This window comes from Orbicella faveolata, unplaced genomic scaffold (assembly GCF_042242905.1).
Source record: "Orbicella faveolata isolate gen_17 unplaced genomic scaffold, um_ofav_v1 contig_34, whole genome shotgun sequence".
Classification (NCBI taxonomy): Eukaryota; Metazoa; Cnidaria; class Anthozoa; order Scleractinia; family Merulinidae; genus Orbicella; species Orbicella faveolata.
Genome location: NW_028301563.1, coordinates 11489338 through 11507500, shown reverse-complemented (window position 1 = coordinate 11507500; position 18163 = coordinate 11489338). Strand labels below are relative to the sequence as shown.

General features: G+C 39.7%; 1 protein-coding gene and 1 pseudogene across 1 annotated transcript; both read left to right on the top strand.

The window, feature by feature from the left end:
* The first annotated feature begins 2512 nt into the window (after positions 1–2512).
* LOC149104767 (tetratricopeptide repeat protein 28-like) lies at positions 2513–5196 on the top strand (annotated as a pseudogene).
* Positions 5197–11301: 6105 nt separating this feature from the next.
* On the top strand, positions 11302–15234 carry LOC110059075 (uncharacterized). The gene is made up of 2 exons (XM_020765753.2): positions 11302–11488; positions 11881–15234. The coding sequence occupies exon 2, from the start codon at positions 12299–12301 to the stop codon at positions 13595–13597; it is 1299 nt and encodes a 432-aa protein (XP_020621412.2). The 5' UTR covers positions 11302–11488; positions 11881–12298; the 3' UTR covers positions 13598–15234.
* Positions 15235–18163: the final 2929 nt, after the last annotated feature.

Here is an 18163-nt window from a genome sequence, read left to right as displayed (position 1 = left end):
TTATTTGCCTCAAAATATGTTTTTTTTTTTAAATAAACTTTTTAAAAGCAATGATAACGCAAACGAAAGCTTCACTTGAAGTTAACCTAGAACAGAATAAGTTCAGTAGTCGCTAACTAGCTCCTTTAATTATGAAAACAATTCAGGATGGAAAATTATGTTTGCCCATCTCACAATAAACCCGCCACAAAGCTTCAAGTAAAAATTAAAGAAGTTATGTACAGCAATAGACCTTTTTCGTTTGGGAGGTTTGTTTTCCCATTACAGACCACGTGATGTTCTCTAGAGAATTGTTCTCTTACCCATCTAAAAATTATTTATTCATATGCACGCGACTATTTGAAAATTTGACAGGAAGAATTCTCAAGAATATTATCACATGGCCTGAAATGGGGCAACAAACCGCCAAGTCGAAAGAGATCTTTTCACTTTTGTTCTTTTGTTTTCAATCCACGTATTTTATTTGTGTTATGTAACTTACTCTAGGTAACAGCCATTGTACAAGACTGGTATTCAAATTCTCTCCAGTGGTAACTGAAGATGATGGACGTTACTGTCGAAACATGTAGTTTAAAGCGTTGTACATTTTTTTTAATCCAAAATGATATTAATAGATTAAAACAAAGCATTTCGAAATTTCAGGGGTTTTTTTTAAATGTAAATTCTGAAACGACGGACTTGAAAATTTTATTTTCTAATTTCCTCGTGCAACGTCTGATTTTTTGACGTAGCTACGGATATCCAGTGTTTTGCTTTCCAAAGCGAACAGTGTACAACAAACCTGATAGTAAAGTTCACTACACGCAAGGAATACAAGCCTGATTTTCTTGCCTTCGAGAAATTCAGCTTTTGTCTTCTTCTTAGCTCCTGGCTTTGATTTTTTCGCTGTTTGAGGACTTTTCTCTTCTTTCTTAGCACGTTTCATGACCTGAAGACCATAAGCAGTGACAGATATGATGGAAGAGGGAATTCAGGATTCGAGAACCGAAACTGCGGCATCGGTTGTAAACAAGAAAATGTTAATGTATCCCTTGTATTAGGAGCTCAAGGGTGAAGCCGCTTCGTGCAAAAAAGTGGACTCGCTATGAGAATTATGACACCGTTTTATTAACTCTTATTAAAAAACATTTTGAGAAAAGTATAGCAACTTTTTTTTTTGGTTAAGAAGTTAGAATTCGAGAAAAGTAGCCCTCTGAAGAAATTGTGAAAAAGACAAGACACGCGTCTCACTCCCCTAACCCACGCCCCACCTCCGCAGAATCATAGCTCCCCACCCTCTCCACCCCTCTAAGAGTTCGCGTGTTATTCGTGTTATCCAAGTTACTCTAGGTAACAACTATTGTACAAAACTAGTATATTAACTTGTATATTCAACTTCACTCCAGTTGTAACTGACAATGACAGACGTTACTGTCGAAACATGTATTTAAGAATGAAAAGCGTTGTCCATTTTCTTAAATACATAATGATATTAATAGGTTAAAACAAAGTACTTCAGTCAAAATTTCAGCTTTTTTGGAAAATGTAAAATTTGAAATGATGGACCTGAAAATTTCATTTTCTAATTACCTCGTGCAACGTCTGATTTTATGACGTATTTACGCATATCCGGTGTTTTACTTTCCAAAGCGAACATGTTAAAACAAACCTGATAGTAAAGTTCACTTCATGCAAGGAATACAAGCTGGTCTTCAGACTCCTATTTCAACATTTGCGTGGTAAATACTTATCTTGAATTGTATGCCGGAATTTTATATTAAATCGTTTTTCAAGTTTAACTAAAAAGGGAAACTTTTATTTGGCAAAGATTTAAATACTTCAAAGAGGCTCTTGTAAGTTACCGTGACAAGTCTGAAACAAGCGAAATGCCACCGTGAAGTTTAATTTAGGAAAAACCCCATGACAATAAAGGGGTAATTAAGAAAAAAGTTCACGGCAAATGGGATACTTTGCATTAGATGTTTCGCTGCTTATACGCTAGAGAGAGAAGATGAGTATTTGCGGCGACTAGGAAAATTTTTTGGTATATTTTGTATTGGATTAATTTCAGTGTTATAGGGAAAGAGAACAAATTAAGACGCAATTTTTGCCATTTGTCGTTTGCTTCTTCAACTCTCTTTTTGACAAGCTTATTCACGTGTGGACCTGAATAATCACTCCAGCTTTTAACAAGGTTTAATTTACTCATGAAAAGTTTCCTATAGCCAAAGTTGATTCGTATATTCCAACATTTTGTGATTTGAAAGCGAACCGGAAAAGTCAAAATAGAGAAAATGAACTTGTGCACGCTGTGTAACCCCGTGAGGGAGACTACTCCCGGAAAACTTGAGTGTGGGGTGCCGCCTGCTTCTTAAAACACTTTTTGAGAAGTACTAATTCGCTCAACCTTGACTTTTTCGAGTCCCTGCGATTCTTCGTAATGACAAAAAGCTCATTACATAATACGGTAAAATTCTACGCTTAGGCTTACTCGGTTTATTTTTCAGTTACAAGACTTACGGAGGAAGGCGTCATGAATTACGAAGAAGAAATTAAACAAGCCATCCTTACAGGCTTAGCTGTTGCTACTTTTCTTCTCAACATTGGTCATGCTTTAACAGCCATCGAGTTATGCAAGGAAAACTTGGTTTTGCTCAGTAACAAAGCGCTGAGTATAGACAAGCAATTAGGCCAATTAATTCACAAAAAGATCTATTGCATCATGTTTGCGGCGTACCGCCGTGTTAGCGATCACGCAAATGCAAAAGCGTACGTCAGGAAACTTCTCGCTATTTACCGCGAGCTTGGTTATACAGTCCAAGAAGGTTTTCTAAGCATAACACTGGCACAGATATATTGGCGCCAAAGTATGTATGCTGAGGGAAAAGAACTTCTTGAGAGAGCAATTCCTGTCATACGAAAAACTGGTAACAGAAGAGGAGAAGCAGCAGCTTATGGATAGTGAGGAAATGTGTTTTATTCTCTCAGAGAATATGTCAAGGCTAGAGAATATTACGAGAAAGCAATTGCAATCATGATCAGCAAGGAAATTGGTGACAGAGAAGAAGTCGGACGATGTTATGGAAACCTAGGAACTGTGTTTTGTTCCCTCGGTGAATATGTCAAGGCCAAAGAACATATCGAGAAAGCCCTTGTGATTTAGCATGGAAACTGGTCATAGAGCAGAAGAAGCAGCATGTTAAGGAAACCTAGGAGCTATGTTTGTGTTTCTCGGTAAATATCGCAAGGCTAAAAAATATCTTAAGAAAGCACTTAAGATCGAGATGGAAATTGGTGACCGAAAATGACAAGTAAGAACATACTTAAACCTGGCAACTGTCTATGGGGCTCTTAGAAAATATAGAAAGAGTAAATCATATTGTGATGACGCACTTGAGATCAGCATAAATAGTGGCGATAAAGAAGCAGAAGCAAACTGTTACCAAAGGGAAGGGTCTTTTTTTCTATCCCTTGGTGATAAAGAGAAAGCTAAAGCCTGCTTTGATAAAGCACTTGCAATTGCGGTTGAAATTGGTGACAGAAGATTAGAAGCATTAAGTTACTCCCGTCTTGGAAAAGTGTTTTTATCTCTTCCCGATCATGGCGTGGCCGAAGAATATTTTGAGAAGGCACTTTCAACGAGTAAAGATATTAGAAATGCCGAAATTGAATTTTTGTGCTATCGTGATCTTGCATTGACGAAGTTATCACAAAAGAACTTTGAAGGAGCTTTTTCCCTTTTGTTTCGAAGCATTGAAAAATCCGAAAAAATGCGAGGTTTTCTTCAAGAGAGTAATCAAATGAAGATATATCATTTGCAGACAAGCATGTTTTACCATACCAGCTGCTCAGTGAATTGTTTTGTGATGCTGGAAATCCTAAGGATGCTCTTAATGTTGCAGAGCTTGGACGGGCTAGAGCCCTAGCAGACTTGATGGCAACTCAGTACTCTGCTGAAAAACGCATATCAGCTGACCCGAAATCATCGACAGGTGTTGAAAACGTCATGAAGAAAGAAAGTAACAGCACTTGTCTATACATTTCTTATTCTTATCGAAGAGTGTTTCTGTGGATTCTCAAGACAAGCGGTGTCATTCAGTTTCGAGAAATTGAACTGGACAAAAGGACTCTCCACACCAGATTAACAAAGGTTGCTACTGATTCTTGGATTAATTTTTTGCTATCATGGCTGAAAGCTTCCAAAGCTTTGGTATTCTACCAGCGGAGGTTTGCGAAGATCGATCTATAAATAACAATAACATTGAAACAAATCCTGAATCTTGTCAAGAAGGGAGCCCCGCAACTTTGCGACAAGATAAACCTGGGAATATGGGTGATCCCGAACCGAGTCTAACTTTGTTCTACGAACTGCTCGTCCATCCTGTATCCGACTTACTTGATGAGCCTGAAATCATCATAGTTCCTGATCGGAGCCTGTACCGTGTTCCATTTCCAGCTTTACTCAATGAAAGAGGAAAATATTTATCAGAGAATTTCAGAATCCGTGTGGTTCATTCTTTGTCGACTCTCAAACTCATCCAGGACAGTCCTGCAAACTTTCACAGTCAGACTGATGCTCTGGTAGTGTGAGATCCTATTGTTGGTACCAAGGTAATTTACAGGGGAAGTGAAAAGAGAGACTTCTACCCATTGCCTGGCGCAAGAAAGGAAGCAGAGATGATAGCACGTCGGCTGGGCGTTCAGCCTTTCAGTTAGGACAGGACGCAACGAAGCAAGCGGTACTTGAGAGGATAAAGTCAGCGAGTCTCATACATATTGCCGCACATGGCAGTGCTGAAAGAGGAAAAATTGCTCTTGCCCCTCCAGCCTCCACTATCGAGATTCCACAAGAAGACGACTACCTTTTGAAAATGTCTGACATTGCTAAAGTTCAAGTACGAGCTAAACTGGTGGTACTAAGCTATTGTCACAGTGGCCGTGGACAAATCAGAGCCGAGGGAGTTGTTGGAATCGCTTGCGCGTTCCTAGGATCCGGTGCACACTCAGTGTTGGTAGTATTGTGGGCTCTAGACGACAATGCAACAAAGAAGTTGATGAGCCGTTTTTACGAGCACCTTGTTCGAGGAGAAAGTGCCAGTGTATTTCTTCACGCGGCCATGAAGTGGATGAGAGATCACGGCTTTACTAAGGTTCCGAGCTGGGCGCCGTTCATTTATGCTGATTGGAGATGACGTGACATTTTCGTTTGAACAATAAAGATATGTTTCTAGTAGCGCAGATAACATTTCATGAATTTGGTAAGTTGGTTACCTAGCTGTGTGACTTGAATCAAAATTGAAACATCCTTCTTTTTTACAGGGACAAAATCTAACACTGATGTAAAAGAGTAAAGAGCTGGAGAAGTGTATCAACAGATTTTTCAATTCATAGCTCAGTTGGTAGAGCATCGCACCGGTATCGCGGAGGTCACGGGTTCGAATCCCGTTGAAGCCCTGATTTTTTTTCAGGCTTCTTCTTTCCAGTTGCTTAAATTGGAAAATTTACTGCGATGATCATACTTCACTTTCATCTACTACCGCAGTTCAAGTATGAATTATTTCATATATACTTCACATCATTTCACTCACGGGAAGATATGAACTCAATTGATTGACCTCGCTCCCAATGTGTGGCTTCATAGCTCAGTTGGTAGAGCATCGCACCGGTATCGCGGAGGTCACGGGTTCGAATCCCGTTGAAGCCCTGATTTTTTTCAGGCTTCTTCTTTCCAGTTGCTTAAATTGGAAAATTTACTGCGATGATCATACTTCACTTTCATCTACTACCGCAGTTCAAATATGAATTATTTCATATATACTTCACATCATTTCACTCACGGGAAGATATGAACTCAATTAATTGACCTCGCTCCCAATGTGTGGCTTCATAGCTCAGTTGGTAGAGCATCGCACCGGTATCGCGGAGGTCACGGGTTCGAATCCCGTTGAAGCCCTGATTTTTTTCAGGCTTCTTCTTTCCAGTTGCTTAAATTGGAAAATTTACTGCGATGATCATACTTCACTTTCATCTACTACCGCAGTTCAAATATGAATTATTTCATATATACTTCACATCATTTCACTCACGGGAAGATATGAACTCAATTAATTGACCTCGCTCCCAATGTGTGGCTTCATAGCTCAGTTGGTAGAGCATCGCACCGGTATCGCGGAGGTCACGGGTTCGAATCCCGTTGAAGCCCTGATTTTTTTCAGGCTTCTTCTTTCCAGTTGCTTAAATTGGAAAATTTACTGCGATGATCATACTTCACTTTCATCTACTATCGCAGTTCAAATATGAATTATTTCATATATACTTCACATCATTTCACTCACGGGAAGATATGAACTCAATTAATTGACCTCGCTCCCAATGTGTGGCTTCATAGCTCAGTTGGTAGAGCATCGCACCGGTATCGCGGAGGTCACGGGTTCGAACCCCGTTGAAGCCCTGATTTTTTTTTTTTTTTTTTTTTTTTTTTTTTTTTTTTTCAGGCTTCTTCTTTCCAGTTGCTTAAATTGGAAAATTTACTGCGATGATCATACTTCACTTTCAGATTTTTCAATTATTGCGAAAAGCTTTTTTAACAAGACATTTTTGGTTTTACTTCCAGGATTCGACCAAGGGACCACAAGTTTCTTGGGAAATTCTTGAATACCACAAAAACAATGTCTCCAGTTTCAAAGCCACATCTTTACCTTTGCAGTGATTGCCTTCTCACTTATAGGAATTCAACTCCCAGATACTGACTTTTAAAAACAAACTCCGACCGAATGGAATAAAACTAAGCATAAGCCCACAAGTACGCAATGCGGACCTATTTTTTGTAAGGCGATTAGATCCTTTATTCTTGTGATTTCTCTTACTAAAATTTGGTACGTACTTATGCTAAAAACGTAAAGTGATCTCGTACCATTGTCCGGTGCAAGAAAGGAACAGATGTCTTGTGTAGCACTTGGCTTTTAAGCCTGTCTTGAACTACCTTATCAATTATTGTAAGTAACTAAGTAATATTGTAAAAAGTTAATATTTTTTAGATTATAATAGCTGAATTTCTAGATATAACTATAGGTACTTATATTAATATTATTTTTAGAATTTCTCTTTTAGGTGTCCTCAATTAGTAAAGGGTCTTTACCCTCAGCCAGCTGTTGTTATTATTGGACAAGTACTTCTGCAAGTCAAGAGACAAACTGTATTCATTATCTACGAATATATTAGGACAATGATCACACAAATTAAACAGCTCCCAGCTGGCTTGGTAGCTCAGTTCGCAGAGCACTGCACCGATATCGTAGCGGTCATAGGTTCATAGATCAAATCCCGTTCAAGTTTGACTTTTGTTTCAGTTTTTTAGGCTTTATCCTTTGCTAAAGAGATAATTATGTAATGTAATCGTCAGGAAAGTTTAAGGAAGTTCGCGCCCAAAATGTTCCCACGTACGGAATTTTTTCAACACTCGCCATGCAGTAAAGTAAAGTGAAAAAAAAATGCGGGGTCGCCGTGCTCGTTTATGAAATAAGGCCGACGACACGAGAACAGAAAAGGCGCAATAAACGTAACTTCTCATGTACAGACTTTTTGTGTTGTTGTTGTTTTTTGGTTAAAATGTAGAAAATCATTTAACAGACTAAATATCATGCGAAGTTGGTGCAGCAAACTAAATCATTGGATAATGCAATTCGAGAGTTTATTGGCCTAGGCATCATGGGTTATGAGCCATTATACCATGCTCTACAAATATGGTAAGCGTACGCGTGATTTGTTTGGGGGCGTTATTAGTTTTATGTTAGTCTAGTTTTCTATATTTTTTTATGGAGGGGGACAGTTTAAAAAAACAATTATTCCACTCTCGCTTGTTGGATATGAGATTATTATAGGCAACTCGGTGCTACGCGCCTCGTTGGCTATCTATCATCCAACGCACGCACGTGGAATAATTGTTTGTTTTATAGCTGGCGTTTCCCGCTACATCGCGCCCATTCATTGGCTAGTTCATGGTCAATAACATCTAACAATGACACTGTTTCCCGCCAAATGCCACGCGCGGGCAACATTGCGAAAAGTATGACGTCAAACGAGAAACAGTTCACTATTACCCGCGAAATGTTGACCGCTGTTGCACGTGATCAGAACGTGCAGTTGAAGGTGGCCTGATGTTGTGTTTTTCAAAATTTACTTTTGCTTTTGTTTTGCTATATAACAAATCACTTAATGGCTGGTCCCTTGGGGAACAGTGAATTTCGTTAATTCCCTCGAATCCCAATGTTTCCCTCGACCTCTTCTCGGGAAACGTTGAGATTCTCGGGAAACAAAATTCACTATTCCCCTCGGGACCATTAACAGAAGCATATCGCCTATTTTGGTGTATGCCTCTGGTGTTAAACATTTCTTCTCTAGCGTGCGCGATTGATCTATGACATGGCGTGACGTTGCAACATGAATTAGGTGCGTATTCACGACATGTAAAGAAAAAGTGAGGCTAACTGTTGACGGACCCCATAAGGCAGAAAAAAAAAAACGACCATCTTCGGTTCAGAATCGTTTACAAAACAGAAGACCGAAAAAGACAAGAAAATACAAAAACAAACCCTGACCATGCTGACATGTTTCGCATCCAAGTCCAAATATTCTTTTCATGTGCTCTTTTCCAACTTTCGGGAGACCATCGGAAAGCTATCGGAAATAACTGAATTGCTGGCCTTTCGATAACGTTGGAGATTTTCAAAGTTTTCGAGACACCTTTGGCAATCTTTGCTCATTTCGAATCGCCGGATGACCTTCGGAGTAATTTTGCTCAAGGCGAGAAACGAAAGAATCTTCGGAGGACTTCGGATGATCTTCGGGGTAATTTTACCCTCGCCTTAACAAAATTAACGAAAAATGCCTTCTTTTTCTACTCTGCTTTCTATGTTATCATGAACAGAAGAATTCTTCCTCGGAGGACTTCGAGCCATTTTCTGAAGATGTCACCATTATTCGGGTCAAGTTGGAATCTTCGGCGGTCTTCGGATGATCTTCGGGGTAATTTAACCCTCGACCAACAAAATCAACGAAAAATGCCTTCTTTTTTTTACAAATAAAATTCAATAATTCTGTTTCTATGTTATATCAGCAGAGGATTTGATAGATGGATTAATAAACCTCTTTATACGAGTCGGGGAAAACAATTTGTGCACATTCTCGTATGTTCGTGAATGTGTCAACTAATTGACCCGTCAATTTGACAAATATAATTGGATATACTAAGTGGACATAGCCAAGTTGTCTTGTCAGAAAGAAATTGCCAATATTAAAAAAAAATCCGAAAGAGTTATTGCAAAAATGTAATACCGCCGAAAGGCAAACAAGAACAAACACGGCCGCGTTTCTGCAAACAGCGGAAAACCTTGTGGATAGCTATTTACGGAACGGAAGTACATTGAACAAACCGTTTCCGTCGCGACGGAAAAAATTACATTGAAAATTTGACTTTATTTAATAAAAAGACAATGATTCTACTCCAGATATTGACGTTTTCTTAAATGAAAAATACAAAAAAAAATTATTTCAAAGAGCTCCGAAGCAAATTGAACATGCGAGCTTCTCGATTTTTTTACACATTTGTTAATTTTGTAATCCACTTTCACCCTCGCCCTCGCTTTTCATATTCACCTCTTAATGGGTTTTCGTCATTTGTCGAGTACTGGTGGATAAAATCAAGTCTTTATTGTCGTGGCTTAATGTGTTCTAGGTAGCTTTACGAGTACATTCTCAGCAGTTCCCACGCCGTGAATACATTGCCTTTGAATTACGAGGCCTCCCGGCTCTTAAACGAAATTGAAAACACCCCAAAAAACCACAGTTGCTCCATGCGAAGTATAAGGCAGATGTCAAACATAACTCGAGGACTCAGCAAAAGAATTAATGACATGTCTTCGAGAAGCTTAATAAACAAGGAGAGATAGAATAAAATAACCAACTAATGATTTAATTTTGTTGAAATCTACTCGACGGGAAATGTCAGAAACTATCGATTACCAACAAAGACAAGAATCATATTGGGTTGCAATTTCCCCATGTACTTATGAGGTGTAAAATTTTTTCCAAAAAAAGGATCACGTTTTAAACAGTTTTTGACGCTGGAGTAATGTGGCATCAAGTTTTCGTTCCATTTCCTCCGCTATCCTAGTTAAACGTCGCTAAAACCCCAAAACGATGTTCATAAGTGTTGTCGGGGTTTGTACATTGAGCTAAATTCAAAAATTGTCAAAATACTCTTCGTGTCAAAGCGTTCTGGCATAGATAGCGCGTCATCAGAGATAGTCACTCGCATGCAAAACTTAGCGATAAAGTTCCTTAATCCCAAAACTGTTGGCATATATAGATACAGACTCGGAAAGCTCTTTAGTTTGACCTGTTTAAACTCTCGCAAAGTGAAGTGTTTTGTACAGGCAAGATGGCAGGATATTTGGCATTAAGATCGCGGGTAGCGAGTAGTTTTGTTTGCTTAAGGGTAAAATGAAATTTTTATTTGGTAGCCAAAGATATTTTAAAGCTCAGCTGATCAACATATAAGACAGCTGTTAAATTGTACTCTTAAAATTGACTGTTGATTTATAGAATATTCTTGATTGATATTTTAACATAAGCTTTCGGCATGAACATGTAATCATATGAAATATTTAGTGGCTAAACGCCACAAAGAGGAATTCAGATTCCATTTATCGCATATCAGTTAGTCAATCCCTAAATTGATCTGCACGTTTCGTCGAAGATTTATCACTTAAAGACAGTATTTATCGTATCGGAGGCTAAAAGGGACACAAGAACAGGTAATTTCCGAATAGAAACTCCATTATGCCAAAGCGTTCTAATTGCGTTCGGCTGTCACGTCGACCAATAGGAACGCGAGAAAAATTCGCTTCACCTGCGAAGTGGCAACTGTCTTGAATGAACCAGCGGAGGTCATTAAAAAAGCGATGTTCTACAGGAACTTTATGTAAATTCGCCGCGCTTGCAATACCATAAGTGGGGTGTTTTCAAAACGATTTCGAAACAACGAAAACACTTCTATGGTATAAATTTAACGGGAATTCATTTCCCTTCCCGTTAAATCTTTTACTGATTTCTTGATGTACTTTATCTTCTTCAAGCCACATTTATGGCAATGGCGTTCTTTCTAATCTTTTACGCGTTGAACAAAGTGCATCGATTTGGCATTGAGTTCACGCTATTTAATAAAGTAATATTATCGAGTATCAAAAGTGTGAAGAACGAGAAAGCCCTTTTAAGTGACGTGCTGTTTTTTTAAATGGTTTCTCATGAATATGCATTAACGTAATAACATTTCTTTCGCTTTTATCAACAAAGACAGAACGTGCGTTGATAGGCTTCCCGTTCGCACCGAAGATTATTAATTATACTCTTTGAAAGGCTTGAGGTGAAAAAAACGGGTTAACAGAGAGCAAGAAGCCATTATAGCTCTTAACGAAATCTACATAGGACGAGAAGCGAGAATTCGCCCAAGGTTTGTATGGATTTCTGTCTGTGTTGTATATTATATCGCTCATTACTTCGTTCTTTTTTATTTTGTTTTGATATGGAAATGAAAAATTGAATTTACTTTCTCATAACCGGCGGATCTTTAAGCCATGCATGATGTGGGTAATACGCGATATTCTTCTGCTAATTCGCTGTATTGTTTGAGGAAATAATGGGGAAATACGTTACGGGAAAGGGCCTTCTTCGAACGCAATTTTATTTTAACTATTAGCAAAAACTGCTAAATTGGCAGTCACGGCCAACAGAACACTAAGATCTATATCGCCCACAAGGAATATATTTCGAGTACTTGTGGCCAAGAAACCCTGAAAGGAACTTCACAAACACTGAAAGTAACACAGTTATCCGTTTGTCTAGCTATAGATTGTGCTCTCACACAAAAACATCGCAGCTGTCTTCCACTCCAAGAGAAAAACTGCACTACCTGCCCGATAGGATTAACGAAAACTTCTAGAAGATCTACGAAAGAAAGAAGATATACAGGCCGCAAAACAAACCTTTGAAATTACTTGTGCACGTATCTATGAGCGGATTAAAACTGCGAGCGCGCCGCTGTCAGTCGACCTGGCAACAGGACGAAACACCTGTCCGAGCAGTTTTCGTTGTGCGAAGTTAAAATCGCTGCGACCGTAACATCGACTTGGTGCCTAGCAGCGAATCTAGACAAAATTTTCGTCAGTCAGGTGGATTCTGAGTAGAAACGAGAAGCACAACGCTGCTCGGTCGAATTGATATATATTTTTCGGACCAAGAAGGAAAACTTTCCGCGGAAGCCATGTCAACGCAGGCAAGCAACTACAAAGCAGAACCGATGGTGTATGTGTGCGGTGAAGCAAGCTTAAATACACCGACAGGCAGTCCATCGCTAAGGGATATAGTCATCAAAAATTTGGTCAATAGCTGGGCTGTTCGATCACACCCTATCGTCGATACGCTCGACCCGAGACTGGACAACATGGAACTGTATCAAACCATTTCTCATGCAAGTGTTTTTGTCTTCATATTCAGCAAAAAGACTCTTGAAGACAGCTATTTCCTGAATCAGTATGGCATTGCTAAGTCACACAATATACCAGTGGTCGGCGTGCGACTGACGAATTACTTCTTACGGAATCCTTTACCGGAACAATTTTACAGAACGGAAATCGTCGATAATAGTGGCGACAACAACCCAGATGACAAGCCAAAAGCTGAAATAACAACCTCGCTTGCCGAACACTTGATCGCCGATTTCAAAAGTTCCATGGTCTATGGGCCGGACTTTCACAAGTCCTGCATCGAAAGACTGACTCACAAGGTAGCGAAAGCTTACAGTAAACGAGAAAACGAAAGAGCGTTTCTTGAGCGTTCGGTCGAGAACGTAGCGTACGGCTCGCCGCCGAAGGAACGTAACGAGAAACCGAACGCGCCTAAGAAATGTCCGAAATGCGGCTTTAACCTGACAAATTTTTCACCGCCAAAACTGCAGCGTGCCTCCAGTACGGGCTCACTGCTTCGCAGAAGCAACACTTTTGAGCATTTACCATGTGGTACTCAGTCAAATGCGAAGACACCAATTCCTCGAAACAGAACGCCGCTGCAACCCTCGACAATACAGATTCCAAGCCCGCTTGCCATTAAGCAGGCTAGAAGGGTCGAGACCCTTCACTACGGTAACTGGACAAATAAACTTGATAACAAGAAACTCCAAGTTGAACCAAAAATCCAGCCACGGTCGAGCTCGGTGTTGTCGTCTTCGGAGAGCTCGCGAGAGGAGACGAAGCCACCGTCACCGAAACCGACCACAAACCCGAAGGTCTTCCGACGACAGTCCCGAATCTCAAACGGCAGCTGGACCGAGAGGCTCCGAGGCAAACTTCGCCGGCAATCGAGCTTGCCCGTCATTCCGACGACTTATCTCGTGACCACGCCGGACGGTTTCGAGAAGCAAATTTCCCTGGTACGATATCCTCCAGAGAAACGGGAGCCATCATCGCCTCGCACAAGCGACAGCACGACGCTCTTTTCCGAAGACGAAGACCAAGAGACTATTCACATATCACGTGTTCCAAGCCCTGATGCACCGAGTGGGTAAAACTCAGTACTGGGGGTGTACCCACGGGAGGAAATACCGTTGGGCAAAACAACGTAGGGAATGGCCTGTTACTGTTGTTAACGCACGCAAAGGTTGATTTTGATTCACTGACTGTTACCGTTTCGAAAGCTGGAATTTCCAGGATAGAAATGCGAGATTTTCCACTATTGAGGGTCTCCCAGGGGTTTTGGGGAACAAGGGAACATTAGCCATTTTTTGGGAACAGGGGAACAAAGTTCGAAAAATTACAAAGGGGAACCAATAAAGAAAATGTGTGGGAACATGGGAACATAGGGCAATTTTGGAAGGGAACAAGGGAACAAAGACCCCCCTGAGAGACCCTCACTATTCCACCGTTAGAATGAAGGATATGACATACATGATACAGTTTAAGTAGTGACACAGTTTTATAGTGTACTGTCGGTTGCATCTAATTGTAAACACGTTCCGGAAAAAAAATGATGTATTACACTCTTTTTTATAAGAATATTATTTTTCCGGCCGCGGCTGAATATCCTTATTTTCCTGCCCATTTTAGGCTGAAAATATTCTTGCGAATATTCACAAGAATATTTTCAGCCTAAAATCGGCAGGATATACGCTTTTCGGCTAGTTTTGGCTAGTTTTGAGAAAGGAAGAATTTTATACGGTTAATGTATTTACAAATTTTCAACACACATAATTATATTCTTTTTGAAAATCTCCCAATTTCGCAAATTTCAAACTCGATTTTCTTATAAAGCATATTCTTATAAAAAAGAAAAAGTTTGGCAAACAACAACGCCAACTTTTGCACCCAAAGTACAAAAACAGTTGGCATCGTTTTATGTAATGTCAAACACTAAAGACCTTGTTTGACCACATTTCCAAACACCGAGAAGAGAGTTGAAAATACGACGCGTAGCGGAGTATTTTTGAGGAATTTCGAGGTGTTTGGAAATATGGTCAAACACTGTCTTGAGTGTTTGATATATCTTCTCAATTGGAACTAAAACTAAGGAGAAAACGGAGAAGTAAAATCGAAAAAAATCTATGCTAATTAAGATCAGATATCCAGACACTGTCACGGCCGTGATTTCCTTTGCTTAGATTTAATGAATTGTTAATGAGTTTGAGAAAACTCCGTCAGAATGTTTTTAAAAATTATTACGAACGGACTTCAAACCAGGCCAGGAGTTACCAATGGAGTAACAAGACAACCGGAAATCCCTAAATAATAATAAATTAATTAAAACTTTAAGAGGAGGTCTCCAATCACCTAGAGGTTTTTTTCAGGAGGGTCCTCTAAAAAATAAAAGTCTAAAATATACATTAAATGTCTAAAATACAGAAGTAATAAAAGCTAAAAACGTGAGACTAAAACTAAGGTATAAAACTAGAACTAGGATTAAAAATACTACTACTAACTAAGGTTAAAAATGGCTAAGTGAAAACTGTTTCAGTTTGTGTTTAAAACTCCTTTTTGGTATAAGTTTCTTTAGCTCACTTGGCAGTGAGGCCCAATCGGTTATTGCTTTATGATACGTTTTGTTTCTGCCCCATTCCGTTCTTGGCTTGCTATATAGCTAATTCTGGGCATGTAACCATTTCGGGTATAGCTGGTTTTCACATGACGTCATTAAATTCGAACTACAAAACTATTGATCTTCCTGAGATTTTACTTTAATGATGTATAAGAGCAGCTAAAAACTAATATTCATACAAATGTTGGCTCCGAATGGGTTCTTGGTTTTGTGATACACTACGCTTGAATTTCTAAGCTTTTGCGTGACGCGGCATTTACACGACGGCCTAGAGACCTGTCATGATGGTTAAAAAAGTGACTTATTTCGGGGAACTTGGCTATCTGAACAGTTCATGTCTTAGAAAAAGTATTATTTTAGTATTTTAGAGTTCCTCGAGGGATAAATTCACGGTTTTGTAGCAAAACTCAGTGACAGATGTTTCTGTTGGTTTCTGGCCGCCATGTTGGTGCCCATACGGATGGGCACCAGCATGGCGTCTCCATACAAATCTCTATAAATTTGGGTAAAAAATTTCTCCGCGTATCTCGCATAAGCAAAATTGCTGTGACCAGAATTTTGGCGAGAGTCTTTGCATATTTACCTTCTTTCATTTCCCAGATTCTGGACTTAATCTATTAACCGGTTTTGATTTTTATTTTGATCTATTTTGAATTGCGTGACACTGAAAACCAGCAATTGTAACCGTGCTGTTGGCTCATGGTAGATCTAAACAAATCGAAATGTTCGGGAATCTCTCCTTTCATTGCGTCTTGCACAATAACGTCCTATTTCAAGTTTCGCTTGAACTTGTTTATTGAAATTATTTGACAACTTGACAAATCTGATACCAGCTGTTTTGTATCCTAATTGGGCTGGAAAATTATTGATGACGAATCACCACATATCACATCTCTTATTTACTGCGTGCTCTTTGATTGGTCAGTTAGCGGGCCGTAATTCACTGAACGGCCTAGTAAAATCTGATCCTTATTTTTTCGACAAAATATCTCGTGATTTATTGCCTCCAGTTTTCTTGACGTTCATGAAAAATTGAAATGTAAGACGGTTCGTTTTCTTAAAACTTTCACAAAATGTATTAAACCGTTTTGCTTTTGACAGAAGTCAGTTATTTAAGCTGTTCAGCATAATGTCTTGACTGCGAGCAGTCTCTCTTTTGCTCGAAAATCCGCGGAAAGAACGCAAACGAAGACCCCGACGCCCGCGCTACTCGCGGCTCGCAGCTCGCGGTTTCGCCTCTGTTCGTTTACGTTCTTCCGCGGATTTTCGAGCAAGAGAGACTGCTGGCAGACTACAGGATGTCTTTTTTGTTCCTACTGCAAGTTTTCCCTCTTCAATTTACGGTCCGAGCGCCCTGCCCATAAGAGGAACTCGGTTTAATAGTAACGTGTTCACGATTGGATGCAACTAACGGTCCGGGGGGGACTGTCGTATAAAAAATATGGGAGTGCTTGTCGTTCATTTTAGGAGTTAAAAAAGCGGTTTTGGTATCTTTTAAGGTGTTCAGCCTGAACACTTCCACAGCGGGAGCTGTTAGGGTATTGCGCCGAATAAATATGACTGGAGATAATGTGTTGTTTTAACCCTTTGAATACCAAACTTTAGCCAAAAAATACCGTTGTAAACCGTTTAGTCAGGTTTTTCAGCTGCCATGACGCTAAATAAGCCTAGGTTTTGCTAAGAAAACTTTTTTTTTACTAAAAGGAGAGATTTTTCGAGGATTAGGCACAGAATTGAGTAAAATTTCAATTCCGGGCATGCGCATAAGCTAAAATTTGGACTTTTTTTTTTTTTTTCGTTTTTGCCATTAACCGTTCTCAATTTTGCTTGTTGCCCCTTTCCTTTCTGTTTTTCTCGGCCCTTTTACTCTGGCTACCTTTTGCGTTGTATGTTCTTTCTGGCTGCCGTGAAAAGTTGGATGTTAATTACGGGCGAAGCCTAGAAATGGACCTTGATCAATGATAGGCGTAGTGGACCATTTTACCACCGTTTTTGCACCAAAACTGATAACGTTGTTTTTCGATTTGCGACGTCGGAATATCGTCGATATCTAAACCTGACCATTGTGCTGAAAGGCCTGGCCTAATACTACTATCTGCTTATCAAGAAGATCTGGTGACATTTAAATTGATGATGTCACAAGTGGTACAAAGAGCACGACCATTAAGTGGCCGTATATGGCCACTTTGGCGTCAAAGGATTAAAATTGGTACCATTTAGGGGTGAAAAAATAAAAATTCAAGCCACGCCCACGAAACAGGCTAGGATTTTAGTACCTCATTGATGTTCTTTTCAAAATTTACGACGAGCACCCCTGTCCCTTTTATATGGAAGTCCTCCCCCGGGCTGACAGTCCCTATGCAAAGTCAACTTGTGTATGGAGGTTTTGTCGAAGAACAATTTTAGCCAGTGCATTACTAAGATGATGTGTTGTTGATTTACAAGGGTCAGCCATATATTGTAGGTTTGACTGCTGATCATCAGTATTTTTACCTTGGAAAGAATTCATATTAAGCACAAAAAGCAGAAAAATTTTCCAAGTGTAATTTTTTTACAGCTTAAATGCTGTATTTTCAATGCATTGAAGATTAGCGACAAGTTTCAGTCATGACATTCCTTGGAGGAGGGCTATTCTTGGGTAAATACACCTTGCCCAAATACCTTGACGGGGACTCAAACCCAGTCCTCAAGGAGCTGAATCAAACCCACCAATCCTTAAGCCACCCCGCCTCCAGAGTTCAGAAAAAACAGTATAGGAGCCATGTAATCAATGACCCAGATTAAAAGGAACGACATCATCGTTGTTCTATGTGGGTTGAGTGAGTTGCTACCTATCAACTTACTCCAAGGGATTTTCTCTAGGTAACCTGGTTCCCATACTCCTGAAATACCAACATTTCCACATTCCAATTCAACCTGAACAAAGGACCTGCATGAAAAACCACCCCTGGCTAATGTGGTTTCCTCTCTAGATAACAGCCGCATCTTGAAAAACAGTGGGCACATCTTCCATGTTTTCGTTCATAATAATTTTTATCTTCCT